At 37.0% G+C, this 15,587-nt stretch overlaps 1 protein-coding gene across 1 annotated transcript in view; it reads left to right on the forward strand.

The window, feature by feature from the left end:
* The first annotated feature begins 658 nt into the window (after positions 1–658).
* LOC107708049 (receptor-type tyrosine-protein phosphatase T-like) overlaps positions 659–15,587 on the forward strand; it is a 259,431-nt gene continuing 244,502 nt past the window's right edge. The window contains exon 1 of the mRNA XM_016512197.1: positions 659–1,056. Coding sequence (XP_016367683.1) covers positions 981–1,056 — 76 coding nt within the window. The 5' untranslated portion in view covers positions 659–980. The remainder of the gene's footprint in view (positions 1,057–15,587) is intronic.

The raw sequence follows: 15,587 nt of genomic DNA on the forward strand, positions 1-15,587 counted from the left end.
GCCCACTCAGGGAGTTTCTATCTTATAAATGAACCATGGAGTTGACCATAAGCATTCTTCAACTAGATCTTACGTTCTCTTGCTCACACACACAAATGAAAAAACATAAGCAAGGATCTATCTATCTATCTATCTATCTATCTATCTGTCTGTCTGTCTGAATACAAAATTACTGTAGCATAGTGCTTTGGGTATTTTTGGGCACCTTATTATTGTAGACTTTTGGCCGTCATAGACAGGATCACAACATTTGTGGGCCAATATACTGCCTGATTAAGCATCACACTAAGTTTTGGGACACAGTCTTTTCTAATTTGTTATTACTTTAAACAGCTGTAGTTCATGCCCTTAACTATGGGTATGTTCTACTAAGGTTTGGCAACCAGAAAGTTTCCATATAATTTATGTATTAGTTTTTGCAATCTGTCTTTTGTTTTGACAGTTAAAACTTATGTTTGTGAGATATTTAGCATGATAAGTGTTCTTGTGCTATATTTGAAATACTTGGTTTGATATTTTATGTAATCTCACAGCATTTATACATTTTTAAGTGTCCAAATACAGTTGGGGCCTCTGTACTGCATGTAACACCGTGGAAAACAATGAAACTAGAGTGGTCTGGAACCTGCCTCACTCATTGCTCAGGGGTGTAGAATTACTTTTAGTCACGGCGCAAATGCGCACCGTAGAGAGCGTCTTCAGCGCGCGCTGTCGCACGCAAACCTTCACTTCACTTGTAGTTCGTGTCAGAACGCGCTGGCAGGCAGGTCTAAGGACCCGGGGGATATTGGAACCCTCAGCTCGTTCATTCGCACCCGCTCTCCTCCCCACACACCCTGTCGTAGCAGTACAGAAAGCCAACAATCAAACAGCTGTCGACTGGCGGCTCGAGTCGCGCGCGCTACATCACCAATGCCGGGAAACCGTCAGCTCTCTCGCGCGCGGACGGACAGCGACTATGTGAAGCAGTGACCGCGAGAATGGACCAAAGGAACTACTTCGCCGTTCTGCTGCTCGCTTTTCAGGTTCAACTCACATTTGGAGAGTTCTTTCCAGGCAAGTTTGCATTCTGTTCTGTATCTTTTTAGACACTTTGCGGAGGTTGGCGAGCTTTGAATGCCGTAACCCAAGACGGGATGAAACTTTAATAATTGAAATCTTGTTTATTAATGCCGATGTTCAGACGGGAGATGTAACATTAATGTTAGATGAAAACGAATTCCAGAAGATCTACTGTTGCTTTATTTATCGTTTGTGACTTTTTATAGTCGAATCATACCTTTTAATGACTGATCTGTATCGTTATTTATCTCAGTTTTTTCTTGTGGAGCCAAGCGTATCTCATTTTGAACGGAAAGATGACTGGTTTCTCTTAAAGTATTGTTATTAGGCTAGGCTATATTATATTATTATATATTTAATCTATTTAAAATTACTGTATGTTAAGGCTATTCTAGGCTCAAAGCTGTACATTTATAAATTACACCTCAGACTGGATTAAGAAAAGTTTACTCCGTCAATAATACATAGCCTACTTAGTACGCTCATAATTAAAACAGCTATTAGTACTTTGTGACTGGGATACTTAATTATATATGTTTGCGTTTGAAATGAAAGCAAGGCTATCAACATAAAAAGACACTAACAAAAAAGTACATCTTTTTTTTGGATGTGGTTCTATGGTATTACTGTAGTATTCTTTTTGAAGTAGCATTTATATTTTATGGGATGTGAGTATGGTGGTCATTTAGTACCATGATATATATCAAAGTACTATGGTATTACTGTCTAATTTCATTATTGTTGAGACCCTCAGGGCCAACAGGGCATAAAGCCTCTATCACATTTAATCCACATATTGATGGACATCTCTCATACTTTATTGATGTTTACTTCATTTATAAGCGGTTTTAGTGCACAACTGGTGCAGTAGGTCTACATGGGCGAAGCGGATGAGTGTGCCATAATTGATTTAAAAGAGGCAGTTATTCCACTGAAAGATTTCCATTTGGCATTTAATCAACCAATACAATATTGTAGTGTTATTTATTGTAGTGAAAATGATGTTATTTAAGTTACATTTCATATGTAAACACTAATGAAGAATTCCCATGTGTGTTGGACACTTGCCGACTGCTTTTTCTTCACACATCGCTCCAACATTTCCATAAAAAAGAAATGAATAAAAATAAAATAAAAAATATAAAATTATCTATTTAAAAAAATTTAATAAAAATTAAAAAAATTAAAATGTAATTATATTTTGTCTTGAAAAGTAATTTCAGGCATTTAAGCAGAAACCTTTATACCAAAATGTTTTTAAGATCATGAGAAACAAGAAAAAAGAAAAGCGTGTCCAAACATTTGACTAGTAGTGCATTTTTTGGTTCTATATTCAAGTTCCATGGCATTACCACAGTATTTAAATGTACTTCAAAGAATATCATCATATTACCATTGTGCTTTTTGCCACTCTTTTTGTTAATGATAACATAAGCTTGCTTGAGAATGGTGCTTTCTTTCTATAATCTAGTTTTTAATTATTTTAGGCTGTTTGACTTAACCATTTATACGACAAAAAGGGTTTACTGAACAAAATAAATAATTCAGTTGTATCAAAAAGCATACTTAAAGGTTCCGGGTTCTGTGATGATGAGGGCCCTCTATGTTCCTGTGATATAGCCCAAATTTACTCACTGGAGCCTGGTGGTAGGGCGGCCCACCCATGTAAATTTATCCCCAGGCCCCGTATGTTTTAGCAGCGGCATGATAATTTATTGCGAGGCCAGTTTAGTTTATCTAACTCAGACACATCGTTTTTTTTATTTGCCTGGCAGAAGTTTTAATTTCATTGAGGTTGCGAGGAGATGCCTATTATTAATAAGAATGATTAATTAAAACTAATGAGAGATCATATACCCTGAGGGAGCTGTGGATTTGTCTCCTGCTCTCTGACAGCTACTCATTTGTAGCTCAGTGAAGTCTCTTATCCTCCGCACACTGCCAGTCTAATAGCTAATCCAGAAACTGCCAGGCTTCTGGATAATCCAGTTCACTCAGTGTATGTGTTTCTTTGGGCTTCTAGATTAATTCTAATGTCCTTGAGCATGAGGCATTTAGGAATTCATATATACTGCTTTTTCCCTACTGTTGTTTCTTTTCTAATATTTTCTGTTCATCTTTTCCTTCGCTATGTCTTTCTGAAGGTCAGACTGTGCTTCTATGAGTGTTTACTTCTGTAGTTGAAGGATTCACTTATTGCATTCACTTATTTGTATGCATTTAACCCTTGTAGCTAGGGCTGGGTATCGAGTTCGATACTTTTTAGGCACCGACGTAAAGTTATTTTAGAATGTCACCAATAAGACCAGGAACGTGTATTAAGAAATTTCATGTTGATTGTATTTGCCAAGATTTTTCTTAAAAATGGAATTGATTGAAAATTTTCCTTAATTAAGATGCACTATTATGTCCACACCAACACTGTCTAATTCCTCGATGTGTTATCTTTTTGAATGTTTGCCAACACTCTGATTTACACACATTAGAAATGGCAGAGATGAGCCTTGAACACACGGTCCAGTGGGTAAAAGCTCCTTATAATGAACAGAATGCTCATTCCTTCTCCGACTACTTTGTTTGAGCCCTTGAATAAGACACTTCACCCATGTCTAATGGCCGCCCATGCTATAACTCCATCTCTCTCCTAGTCAAACAAGAGTAAAGAGTTGTAAAAACCCTTGAGTAAAGTGGGAATGAATGGCGAACGAAACTTAAAGGGAAAGAAAAAGACTTTTAAACTTCATTGAGAGTAACCGCCACATGTAGCATGACTGAATTCTTGCTGAGGCTGGCAGGGCTAAATGAGCAGGCGAGTCTGAAAGCCTCACTCCGTCGCAACATGTATGGAAACAAAATGAGTTGCCTTACTGTGACGGTTTCCTCTTTTGTTGTGATTGCCGCTCTAGACCGAGATGGAGAGCCTGTCTGAGGGGGTGGAATAACAATGCGAGAAATCAGGGAGAAATGAAGCGCTGAACCAGGGCCATAATTGTTTTCTTTGACCTGCTTGTTATCGCCCTGCTCTTGGGTTGCCAGGTTTCAGTGCTCCACTCTTGCCCTCTGACAAGCTGTCACTCAGTGGCCTGTTTAGTATTCGAGTGAGAGCGAGAGAGAAAGGAAGACTGTCAGAGGTGTTATCTGCATGACTGTGCTGGTCTAATCCTCCCCACTTATTCTATTTGGCTGACTAAATGACAGCTCAATACTGGAGTGCGGGCCAGGTCCACTATAAATGAGACGTCTCCTCCTCGTACTGTACAGAGAGCGAAAACCTCTGGAGCAGCCATGTTTAATGTCTGAGGAGGCTAGTCAGAGGTGTAAAGAGTACCTAAAAACCATACTTGAGTAAAAGTACAGATACTAGAACAAATAATAAGCCAAAAACCAAAGGGAACAAAGAACAGAATGACTGGCAAGCAGACAACCATTACATTCAACAACTCAAAAGGAACTAAAGAAAAACTAGGGCTATATATACACACAGGGGGCTAACAAGCTTAACAAGATACTCATTCAAAAATGTAGTGAAGTAAAGAGTAAAAGTTGTTCATATCTTTGATACTCAGTACAACTACAAAGTATCCGAAAATATACTCAAGTACAGTAATTACATTTACTCCAATACTTTACACCTCTGAGGCTAGTCAGTGTGTAAAGGGATAGTTCACCTAAAAAAGGGAAAGTTTGCCCTCTTCATCTATTTGATGTTCCTCAAACCACATATTCCCCTGTAAAAGACATGTTTGTCAAAAACAAAGTTGCTTTCTTGTACAGTGAAAGCAGGGCCAAAAACTAACTTTTTGCCAGACCTGCCAATGGCCGGTGACTTAAGGAAATTTACTGGCCAGAAATATTTTTTACCAGCCACGGAAAACAAAAAACAAAAAAAAAAACAGGCAGTTATGACACCAAAATTTTAGATAATAGCAAAAAAAAATCACAGTCCTTGATTCCAGTTTCAATACTAAAACTACTAGCTTAACCAATATAAATTTAATAGTCTACATTTTTAAAGACTAGTAAATAGTCAGTTGTAAAATGAGAGCAAATCAAATTACAAGCTATAGCACAACATAGCCTACTATACAACAAAGATACAAATGGAAATGGTGCATTTCAGGCAGGTAACAGTGATTTTCAGGTAGCCTACAGAAATTTTTATAAATTTTGCTAATCAAATAACACTATAGTCTTTATATAATTTTTTTAATTCAAGAGCAGTGAGTGATTTTTTTTTCTTTCTTTGTCCTATTTTCTTTGATCAGCATTAAAATCGCAGACAACAGTAGGATTATTGGAATTCTGTGTCTATCAATTTAACACCGTGTCAGCACCACAACAGCTGGAAGTTGTCAACACTGGATGCGACAAAACGGCCGTTGCTTGGACTATTTCAGAAATAGAATGGGAATCTGTTTACTTTCTGGGATTTGTCGTGTCGCGCTGCGCCGCATCCAGTGAGACAATATCACTGATTATAATGGGTTCTATTGTCTTTTGACGCATTGCGTCGCGTGCGGTTCGTGTCTGGTTTCTTTCTCAGCTGTTCATGTTCACTTAAGAACTAACTATTTTACTAGGATACTTACCGAGACGGGCATTTTTAAAAATAATTTTGTGTGAATTTGTCTGTTCAAGCGCAGGAAGGAAGCAGAGCTCAAGCCGCGGCTTTCAGGCCGGGGTTTCAGATGTTTAAACTTACCACACAGCGCGAGAGTAACGCGTGTCCTTTCGTGTGTTCTAGCTCTTGCATATTTACATTGTAAAGGCATAAACTTTTGTGATTAAGCAACACTGACCCGTCAACTGTACGGAGCGTCGGTCACATTTGTTCATGTTTATGTTCTCACGACATTGCACTGTTAGAATTTATAAAAATGTTACCGGCCATCTGGCGACTGACACAGTTTCATATACTCGCCAAAGCCGATTTTTACTCTCATTTGGCACTTGGGGAGTATTAATTTTATGCCCTGAGTGAAAGTGAATCATGGCTATTGAGAAAGTACCATTAAAAAAAACTATAAATATACTGTATATAATTTCATTTTACTAAATCAAATTCCTTAAATAGCTCCTTAAAGTCAACATGAAATAAAAAAAATTACCTTATTTACAGTACACTTACTGCACAACTGTGAACGTTTATTGGTTGGTCTATGTAATATTTCATCAAAATAATATTATAATTTGTTCAGCCTCTGAAACGACTTTCCTTTTCAGCTTTTCACCAAATCCTCTTAATTTTACACATAAAATCATGTTTTAATTCAACATTCAACATGACATGAAAACTGACCCCATTTACTTTCCTAATGCATGTTCTTGGTCTTACTGTGAATGATTCATCAGTGCAAGTTATTATTATTATTTTTTGCTGGTCACCAAACCCTCTTTTCTCAACCACCTGTCATATAGAGACTCTTTAAATTCCAATTTTTAACTCCGTCTTTAATTCATTCCAGATGGATACAATGAGGTTCCAGCCTACCTAATTATAAATGTATATATTTTTTTCTCTGGTTTGGCATGCTTCTTTTTCTTGGATAGGTTTCATATAATGTCACTGACGTTAAATTAATTAAGCATGTGACTCTGTCTCTCCAGCAGGGTCATATTCATTCTGGATGGGCAGAAGGGCCCTCTCTGATGTCCAGGGTGTCAGGGGATTTAATGTGTGATAAAAAAGTAATTTTTTTTCTTCTACTGTGTGTGCATGGCCGGATTTACAGACATTCTCTCTGAAAGATTCATGAGAGTTTAAGAGGAGAAAGAAAGAGAGAGGTCGAAAGAGACACTGCTCCTGTGGGAGAAAAAAGAGACGATGCCAAAGAGAGACAGAGGAAGACAGGAAGAGAGAGGAAATTGTAATGAGAAAAAAGAAAATCCCAACAAAAAAGTACCACAGAACTACTACAGCTAAAGATATATATTAAAATGAGAAAGAGAGAGAGAATTGTGTTTTATATATAGTTGCATTGTGCATTAGGACACAATGTGAAGTATTCTCTCATATGAGGGGTTTTGAAATACGAATCACTTTGCAACTGCTCAACATTTAATAAATTCCGGCACTTGCTTAAAATATTTCTGGATGGAATTAACTATCTGGCCTGACGTTCTTTTTATTCACCTCTTTGTGGGTTGGAGATTGAGCTGTTTTGTTGCTGTAGCATGTGAGGCTCAATTACAGCGTCATTAAAGAGACACAGGCTCATTTGATGCCCCATCAAATCACTGTCAGTCTCCGTTCAGCGCTGTCATCGTAATGCTCTCAGAATCAATAGAGCAATAAAGAGCTTTTGACAAAAACAGCGAGGGACTCATTTGAATGTGACACCTTATACCTCTCTGTCCTGAGCACACAAGCAGGGGATGGATTTCTATTCACGGCTGTAAATGTTTCAAAGAAAGCATGCTAAGAGGTTCCCATTTAGACCAAACCATAAAAGATGGGAGGAAAGAAAACAAAAGATGCTTTATGATTTTACTATAGTTAAAGGGTTAGTTCACCCAAAAATGAAAATTAGGCTGTGTTTTACATTTTTTTAGTACCGAAATACCGGGTCTTTTGACAACACTAAGCGAATCGATGCGTTTTTGTAAGAAAAATATCCATATTCAAAACGTAATGATCACTTGAATCTAGCTTGCACTCACTGTTGTAAAACGCAAGCAGTTCCGGGAGCATGACGTATGAGTTCAGCGTTGCGCATGCGCCGGTGAGTCTCGTGAAAACCAACGTTTGTTTACAGGATCAAAAGAAGCAAAGTTTCCTTACTTTAACAAAGGAAAACAAGTCTCCTCTTGGCTTATATCGAAATCCTCCAACATTCTTCTTTACAAATCCTTGTTTTGTACTTCTAATTAGTGACCGTTGTTTTGTATCGATCTCTCCGCGTGCGTCACTTCAGAGCGGCGCATGCGCAAAGCTGACCTCATATGTCATTACCCCGGAACTGCTTCCGTTTATTATTAGTCAATGAGCTTTGAAAAATGGACCTGGTGCAGTAAGTGATGTCCTGTCACAGATTGGCTTATTTCAGAGCTGGAACTGTTGGTTTTTATTAACAATTATTATGCAATTAACTAAGTACATGATTCTGTGCTGTATTGTGGATATACACATAGTGAGGTATATGCAATGTCTACATTTACAATAAAGTAAGGCCTTGAATGTTTTATTGCGAATAAAAGTAAAACGTTTTCATTAAAGCATTATTTTATTAAGCAAATGTATTACCATCCTTCCTCTTCCTTCAATTACAGTTTTTGTCACAGTTGTTACTATATTGGGTTTTTACAATACTTGGAGTGTTATATTGACCAATCAGCATTCAGGACATGAACTATTTGTTTTCTAAATATATTTATGTAACCAGTGGTGACAAAGTAATATGTTGTTACACTTCTAGCAGGGCTGTAATGCTACATTCAAGTCATGATCGTATTTTATATGCTGAACGACATGACAAAAAGTCATACAGTTATGTTTTGCATCTGTGTTTACAGTGTGTCAATTAAATAACAATGGCATAAATAAATTGTTATTGGTTATAATAATAAGTTGTTATTGTAAATGTTTGTTGTATAATATAGTTTGTATGCGTTTTGTGTGTTGTACTGCTGATGAAGAACAGCAATAAAGCTTGCCACTAGTCATTTAGCCGGTTTATGAGGCGCCAGGCTTGTGTGAACAAACTACATTTGCCATCATTCTTAACAGCATCATGAAATGCACAGATAATGCATCAATTACAAATCTGATGATGAGCATCATTTGCTCTTTATTTTGTTGCAGTAGTGCTAAAAAGCTTTCTTTGTTTGTCAGTAAGGGTAAAAGGGAAAAAAATGCACATTGCATTTATGACTTCTGAGCTTGTAAGTACGAACTTCCCAGGAGGACTTGATCACAGCAGAAACTCACTGTTTGTAAGCAGGATTGAATTGAATCGGGCATAGATGTTCCTCAGAGAGGGAATGAGGGATGGAGGGGTTGAGATAAAGAGGATGAGGCTAAGGTTTTCTGGCAGAGGGTTATTCAAGAGGTGGATGAGAGAGAGAAAGAGGAAGGTGTTGGCAGAATGATTCAGACGGTGCAGATTTGGAGAGCTGAGCAAACATCATATGGATAGCATTGAGAAATATCCTGTCCTTCTGTTTACTCTACAGGTCTCTCATGGAGAGGAACAAACCCAAAGAAACATGCATACACGCGGTAATTGCCATCAATGAATCCATCAATAAAAATTCAGTCTAATTGGATTGAGATGGAGAGTGTCTTGAATGTGAGTTTAGATTTGATTAATTGATAATTAAATTCGTTATTATGAAGACAGATTGCATGTGGTTGTAAGCGAATCTTAATTTGAATAGCATTGGAAAGGTGTTGAAGAACCCCATTTTGGTCCGGCTGTTCATTTCTTTATGTGGTAATTATACAAAATCCAGCTGTTTCTTCATTTATCACTTTGAACGAGGGTTTATCTCTCAGTTTAGTAGCTGACTAATGAAGATCTTAGGGTCTGCGCTAAGTTTAATGTGCTAAAGGTCACACAGACTTGCATCATGAACGAGTGTGCAACTTCTTTTGTGTGTGTTTATTTATATTTATTTATGAAAAGATTTTATTGCAAAAGAATGTATATATATATATATATATATATGTGTGTGTGTGTGTGTGTGTGTATGTATTAAGGACATATGTATTAAATATTTAAATTAAATTCATGAATGAATATATAAAAAAAGTATTGAAAGAAAATGCAAACAAACATACTAATCAAACTCATTAACCTACTAGTTGATTGTTGCCAACTAGCCAACCATCCTGATAGGGCTGGGCGGTTTTCCCGATTTGATCGATTAATTCGAATTTAATGTTTTTTTTTATAAATCGAGGAATCGCGATTTGTAATAGAAATATTACCAAATGTTAGAATTAGACACTTTGACAATATGCCGGTGATACCAGTAAAGAGAAAAGAACGATCCAACCGCATGTCGGCACACGTGATTAACCGCTCACGTGTGACGCGCTCTGTGAAGGACAAGAACCATAAATATAGCGCCAAGCGCCATTCACACGGAGTGCGCTTTTGTGTTGACAAAGATGCGATGCGGGCAGTGGAATAGGTAAAACATGCAAGAAGATGGGAGTGAACTTCTTTTAACTTGAGCGCAGTGTTTTTAGAATGGCGTTTCATGCATGAGACACTGCAAGAGACGCGAGCGCAACAGTCAAACACATCCATGTTTACACAGAAAAAACAATGGAAAAGCAGCGTAACCGAATAAAAAAACCTGTAAAGAACTTCTACTGTATGTCTGATACTTCATGCTTGCATCATGGTGACAGGCTGAAAGCTGCTGTTGTTTTTACAGAACATTTATTGTTAATAATAGTCTACAGGTGTTATACCTTCAGTCATTTTGAATTTGAATTATGACTTTTGAAATTTTTTGACAACTTCATGTGTGCTGCACTTGGAATATAATTTTCTTTAACTAGAGGGTTAGTAAAGACAAAGTTACTTGAATCATGTTGTAGTTACATTTTCAAGTTGACTAGTTAAAAATCTTAAAAAATCGAGAATCGGTCAAACATTCTGAAAAAAAATCGAGATTTTAATTTTTTAACATCACATTAGTCATGGCCTAATGGTTAGAGAGTTAGACTTGTAACCCAAAGGTCACGGGTTCGAGTCTCGGTACCGGCAGGAATTGTAGGTGGGGGGAGGGAATGTACAGTGCTCTCTTCCACCCTTAAAGGGGTCATATGATGCGATTTCAAGTTTTCCTTTCTCTTTGGAGTGTTACAAGCTGATTGTGCATAGATAAGATCCCTGAAGTTGCAAAGACTAAAGTCTCAAAACCAAAGAGATATTCTTTATCAAAGTTAAGACTCTGCCACGCCCCCCTAAAACCATACAATAATGTACAGTATTTGAAAAATAATGTGTTTTTTGAACATTAAAGCATGTCAACATATTCTGTTACACCAAATACACAAAATAATGATCTTTAAAAAAGCATCATATGACCCCTTTAATACCATGACTGAGGTGAGACCCTTGAGCAAGGCACCGAACCCCCAATTGCTCCCCGGGCACCGCAGCAAAAATGGCTGCCCACTGCTCCGGGCGTGTGTGTTCACTACTCACTGCTGTGTGCACTTGGATGCGATAAATGCAGAGCACAAATTCCGAGTATGGGATACCATACTTGGCTACACATAACTTTCACTTTTCACTTTCACTTTTGGTATGCACACACAATAAATCTTGTCAAGCTAATAAAAAAGATAACAAATGAACAACCTTAGCTATCCCCTTCATTAGCCATTAGAAACCCGATAATCTACCACATTTTGCCCCACACCACGCAGTTGATCCGCAGAAGGAAACGTGTGGGCAAATGTAATGAGATGAAGTACCATTAATTGGCTCATCCAGCTACACGCTGAAAGTTCTGTGCTTTTGTACTGCGGTTTGTTTTACTGTCATTGTTTCACTCATGCTGCTTCTCGGTGTCTAAAAACAGCTGCTGTTGCTTGACTTTTTCATCCACCTGTTGTTCAACCCTCCAGGTTTCGTATTTGCAAGAACTTACCTTTTTAATCCTTTATCAAAATGGCCACACTTTGCTGCATATATTTTCCTAATATAATAACCTACTTCACTCTGAAATATGTCATATTGCAGAAGTTGTGACTGCTGGATCATGTTGACTTTAATTCCTTGTATAAACAAAGGAGCAAGTGCAAGAAAACATGACAAGGAAAATAGCAAGGGCAGGAATATTTGCTGAGCACAGTGACCCAAACATAATGAACTGGACGGGTCTTATGTTAGGGCTCTGTCAGAAGTTAAGGGAAGGGAGAGATGAGTAACAAGACCCCACACGCATTCATTCTCCTTACATTTCCTTCCTCAGAGACACCATTAACCTTTAAGGGCTGTGGTGGACATCCAACACATACTTTGGCTATTCGAGAGGCAGGCTTTGTTCCCCAGTGGAAGATTAAAAATGCTTTTAATTGGTGTGGTTAATGGCGATTTGCTGGAGTGGATTCACGCTTTGGTGCATTATTTAGACGTTGTGAAAAGGTCATCCACTAGAGCCATGTGTTAGAGAATGAAGGGAGGCTATAGTAAAAGGCTTTTAAATGAGAAAAGGAAAGTGATGTACACTCTTTTGCAGTGTTTGAAATGTATTGTGAGCAACAAAATAGACAACGAAGAACATCAAACTATGTGCATTTTAGCTCAAATCCTCATTAAATATTATACATCCATAGCTCATCCTGTCATTCTCTGCCGCCCCGAATTCTCATTGAATCATGAATCTGTACATAATTATATTAAAATGAATATTAAAAATGTCAGCAAAATGTGTGACTTTCAGATGCATTGTGTTGTTTTCAAGGTGTACTCTGATGTTCATACATCGATTTTGCCTATGCTTTAAGATAAATGCTCAGCTTTTCTCATTTTCTGGTGGCTACTTCATCTCCCACAAATGCGAACGCAATCGTCTTTTCCGGCTTACCATTGTTCAAAGTGACAGTGTTAATTTGAATGTTTTCCCATTCTTTCATCTTCACACATTTACGTCCTGTTGACAGTCATTAATTATGTGAAAACCAAAGCCATCGTAAAAATGATGGATGAGTTACGCTTTCGACATGACAGCGAGATGCCAGAACCCAACAGGAGCTCCTTTGTGTAGAAAGTTTGCCTTGATCACCGCTAATGGGAAGTATTAAAATTATGACTTTTGACCCAAATCATTATTTGAAATAGCAGAGCATTAGGCCGTTTGTGGAATTGGGTGGAATTACATGGAACACTGGTCCTTGTTCTGTTGAACTTGGAAATCCGTTGGAAATCCAGACGTTTTTTCCATTTCTCTTTCTTTTTAAGTAAATATAGTTTGTGTGTGTGTGTATATATATATATATATATATATATATGTTTTATATAAGGTTTTACTCAAATAGTTTGACCTTACGCAAGTACCTGGAAATGGCTCTGGGAATTCATTGACTCACTCAAGGACACAGTGACATTGATCTGGGAGGTTTGCTCAGGGTTTGAAATGAGATCTTTCTGAGTGCTTGGACTCTATTTGGGGTTGTGTTTAACCTTAAGCACAAGGTAACAACTCTAGTGTGTTTTGCATAACACAAGGTCTTTTTTAGTGCTTAATAAAGAGTTTTTCTTTGAATGTGGCTTGTCGAGATGCTGTCTTTTTAGAGTGTAGTTGAATATATACTATGCAAAGCTATTTTATTTTCGAAGCTGTGGTGGAGCTAAAAATACACATTGAATATGTTGGAGTCAAACCTTGTATTTCTGTATACCAGTGCACACAATCTAAAAGCAACCAACATGTTAGGGCTATTAATGGGAGTGATCCATATCTCAGGGTCTTTGAGTTTTGAAGGTGAACTAGTTTTCAACTTTCTCTTTTATATTTATATTTTATATCTTAGGTTATATGTGAAAGATTTTGTAAAATGGCAAAAAGAGTTGGCAGTATGTTTGAAAGTGATTTTAAATGGTTTTGAAAGTATTTGCAGGGGGTTGTTTTGTACTCCCTGGTTAAGAAGCCTGCTAAAGCTATTAATTTTCTTTATCAGCATGAAGATGGCAGACTATGATGAATGCTGCTGGTGTTTTGCTGTTTCCACCCTCTACTCAGTGCTCCCTGCAAATCCCCAAATACAATATTTGATTGTGCCGTGTTGATTGGCAGGATCCTGACAGCATTTTGACTTTTTTTTTTGCTTAGTTTAGTTAGCAGGAAATCATGCCTTTGTGTTTCATCAAACCAAACATGCCAATGCACTGACCCATTTATCCACCAATCTTTGTTTTTAAGTTAAGTTTCATTTAGAGTTAATTTAGTATCACAGACATGTCTATTTCTCACTAGCAATAATACACATCTCCAACACAGATTTTACTATCTGATTGTATTTTTAATGTACATGAACTGCTTTTTATTTTAAAGGGGTCATATGATGCGATTTCAATTTTTCCTTTCTCTTTGGAGTTGTTGTAGCAACCCACTTGTGTTTGAGAGAAAATATGATCCAATTTGTAATTAAAAAAATAAAAATATAAATATCTTAGAATCAAATACACCAGATTTTAGTAGTTAACAGTGAAAGTTGTAGTTTTTTTTAGGTTAAAATACTTTCTAGTCATATATAGGTGTAATATTGCACGTGCAAACCACGAATGTAAGTTTATGATAAATGCTCTTAACCTATGTTTGTTGTCATTTTCTTGAAATGGATATCATGTTTATTTGTAAATGTATATATTTGTTATATTTTGTTTATTTTTTATGTATATTTTAATAATTATTTTTGTGGAGAGGTTAAAGTAGGGGAAGATATGTATTATTTTGCAGTTGTATTAAACTTTTTTTAATGCTTTGGAAAAGATTAAAAAATAAACACATGAAAGAATACTTTCTACTATCCCTAGCTAAATATTCAGATATGTAAGCAATTAGCAGGTTGATTTCCCTCAAAAATGCTTATAATGATAAAAAGTTAAAAAATAAAATAAAATAAAATTCCTTATACTGGCGGTCTTCTATGAAACGTGTCAGTCTGACACAGTCATTCTAGCTCAACCAATGGCATGAGTTTGGGGTGTGACTATCTGTTAGTCCAACCAATAGGAGGTGATAGTGGTGTTAAAAAAAACTGAAATAATTTAAAAAATCCAACCCTTTCCAGAGTGCTAACAAATATTGACAGATTTTGCTCAGTTGGATCAATGATCAGTAATTCCCTTGAAATGATCAGTTTGGTTAATAGATGCCTAGAAAAACTTGATATTCCAGGAATGTACATTTCTTGCCTGGTGCGCTATTGCTCTCAGCTCTCCATGCAGTCTATTAGAGACCAAGGGTAAGTTATACTGTCCAGTGAAATAGAATCATGGACAAATAGAATCAGGTGGGAAAGAAAACTAAAATACCATTAGCCCTAATTTGCCCCCATCAGACCTGCATTCTGTCTCTATCCACCGTATCATCTATCTCTTCTCTTTCTTTCACAGGCCTCGTGTGCACCTGCGTCTGGTCAATACCCCCCAGCCATTACTTGATTTATCATCATTATTGTCTTTTCATACCTGCGGTTTATTTGATGAAGCTTTAGCACGCCAGGCTTCCAGCTGCTATAATGGCTAACTCCTATCGGGACTGTAAATATGTTATATGAAAAAGCAGAGGATATAAAGTGAATGAGAAGGCAGGCAGGGGGAGGGGATAAAGAGGAAAACATCAATCTGTTTAAACCTTTCATGTGACATAAGCATAATATTACTTCTTAAACTGTTTCAGTTAGTTGCCAAGCAACATTTCTAATTCATGTTTGAAATTTTACATCTATTATTTATAGATGTAAAATTCAGCTTTTATTTCAATGAACAGAAATGTTTTAATAGTTTCACGATAATATCCCTGCATAAGAGTCATTTGTTTGTGAATTATACTCCGCT

Source organism: Sinocyclocheilus rhinocerous, unplaced genomic scaffold, assembly GCF_001515625.1.
Source record: "Sinocyclocheilus rhinocerous isolate Xijiao unplaced genomic scaffold, SAMN03320098_v1.1 scaffold113, whole genome shotgun sequence".
In the NCBI taxonomy this organism is placed as follows: domain Eukaryota; kingdom Metazoa; phylum Chordata; class Actinopteri; order Cypriniformes; family Cyprinidae; genus Sinocyclocheilus; species Sinocyclocheilus rhinocerous.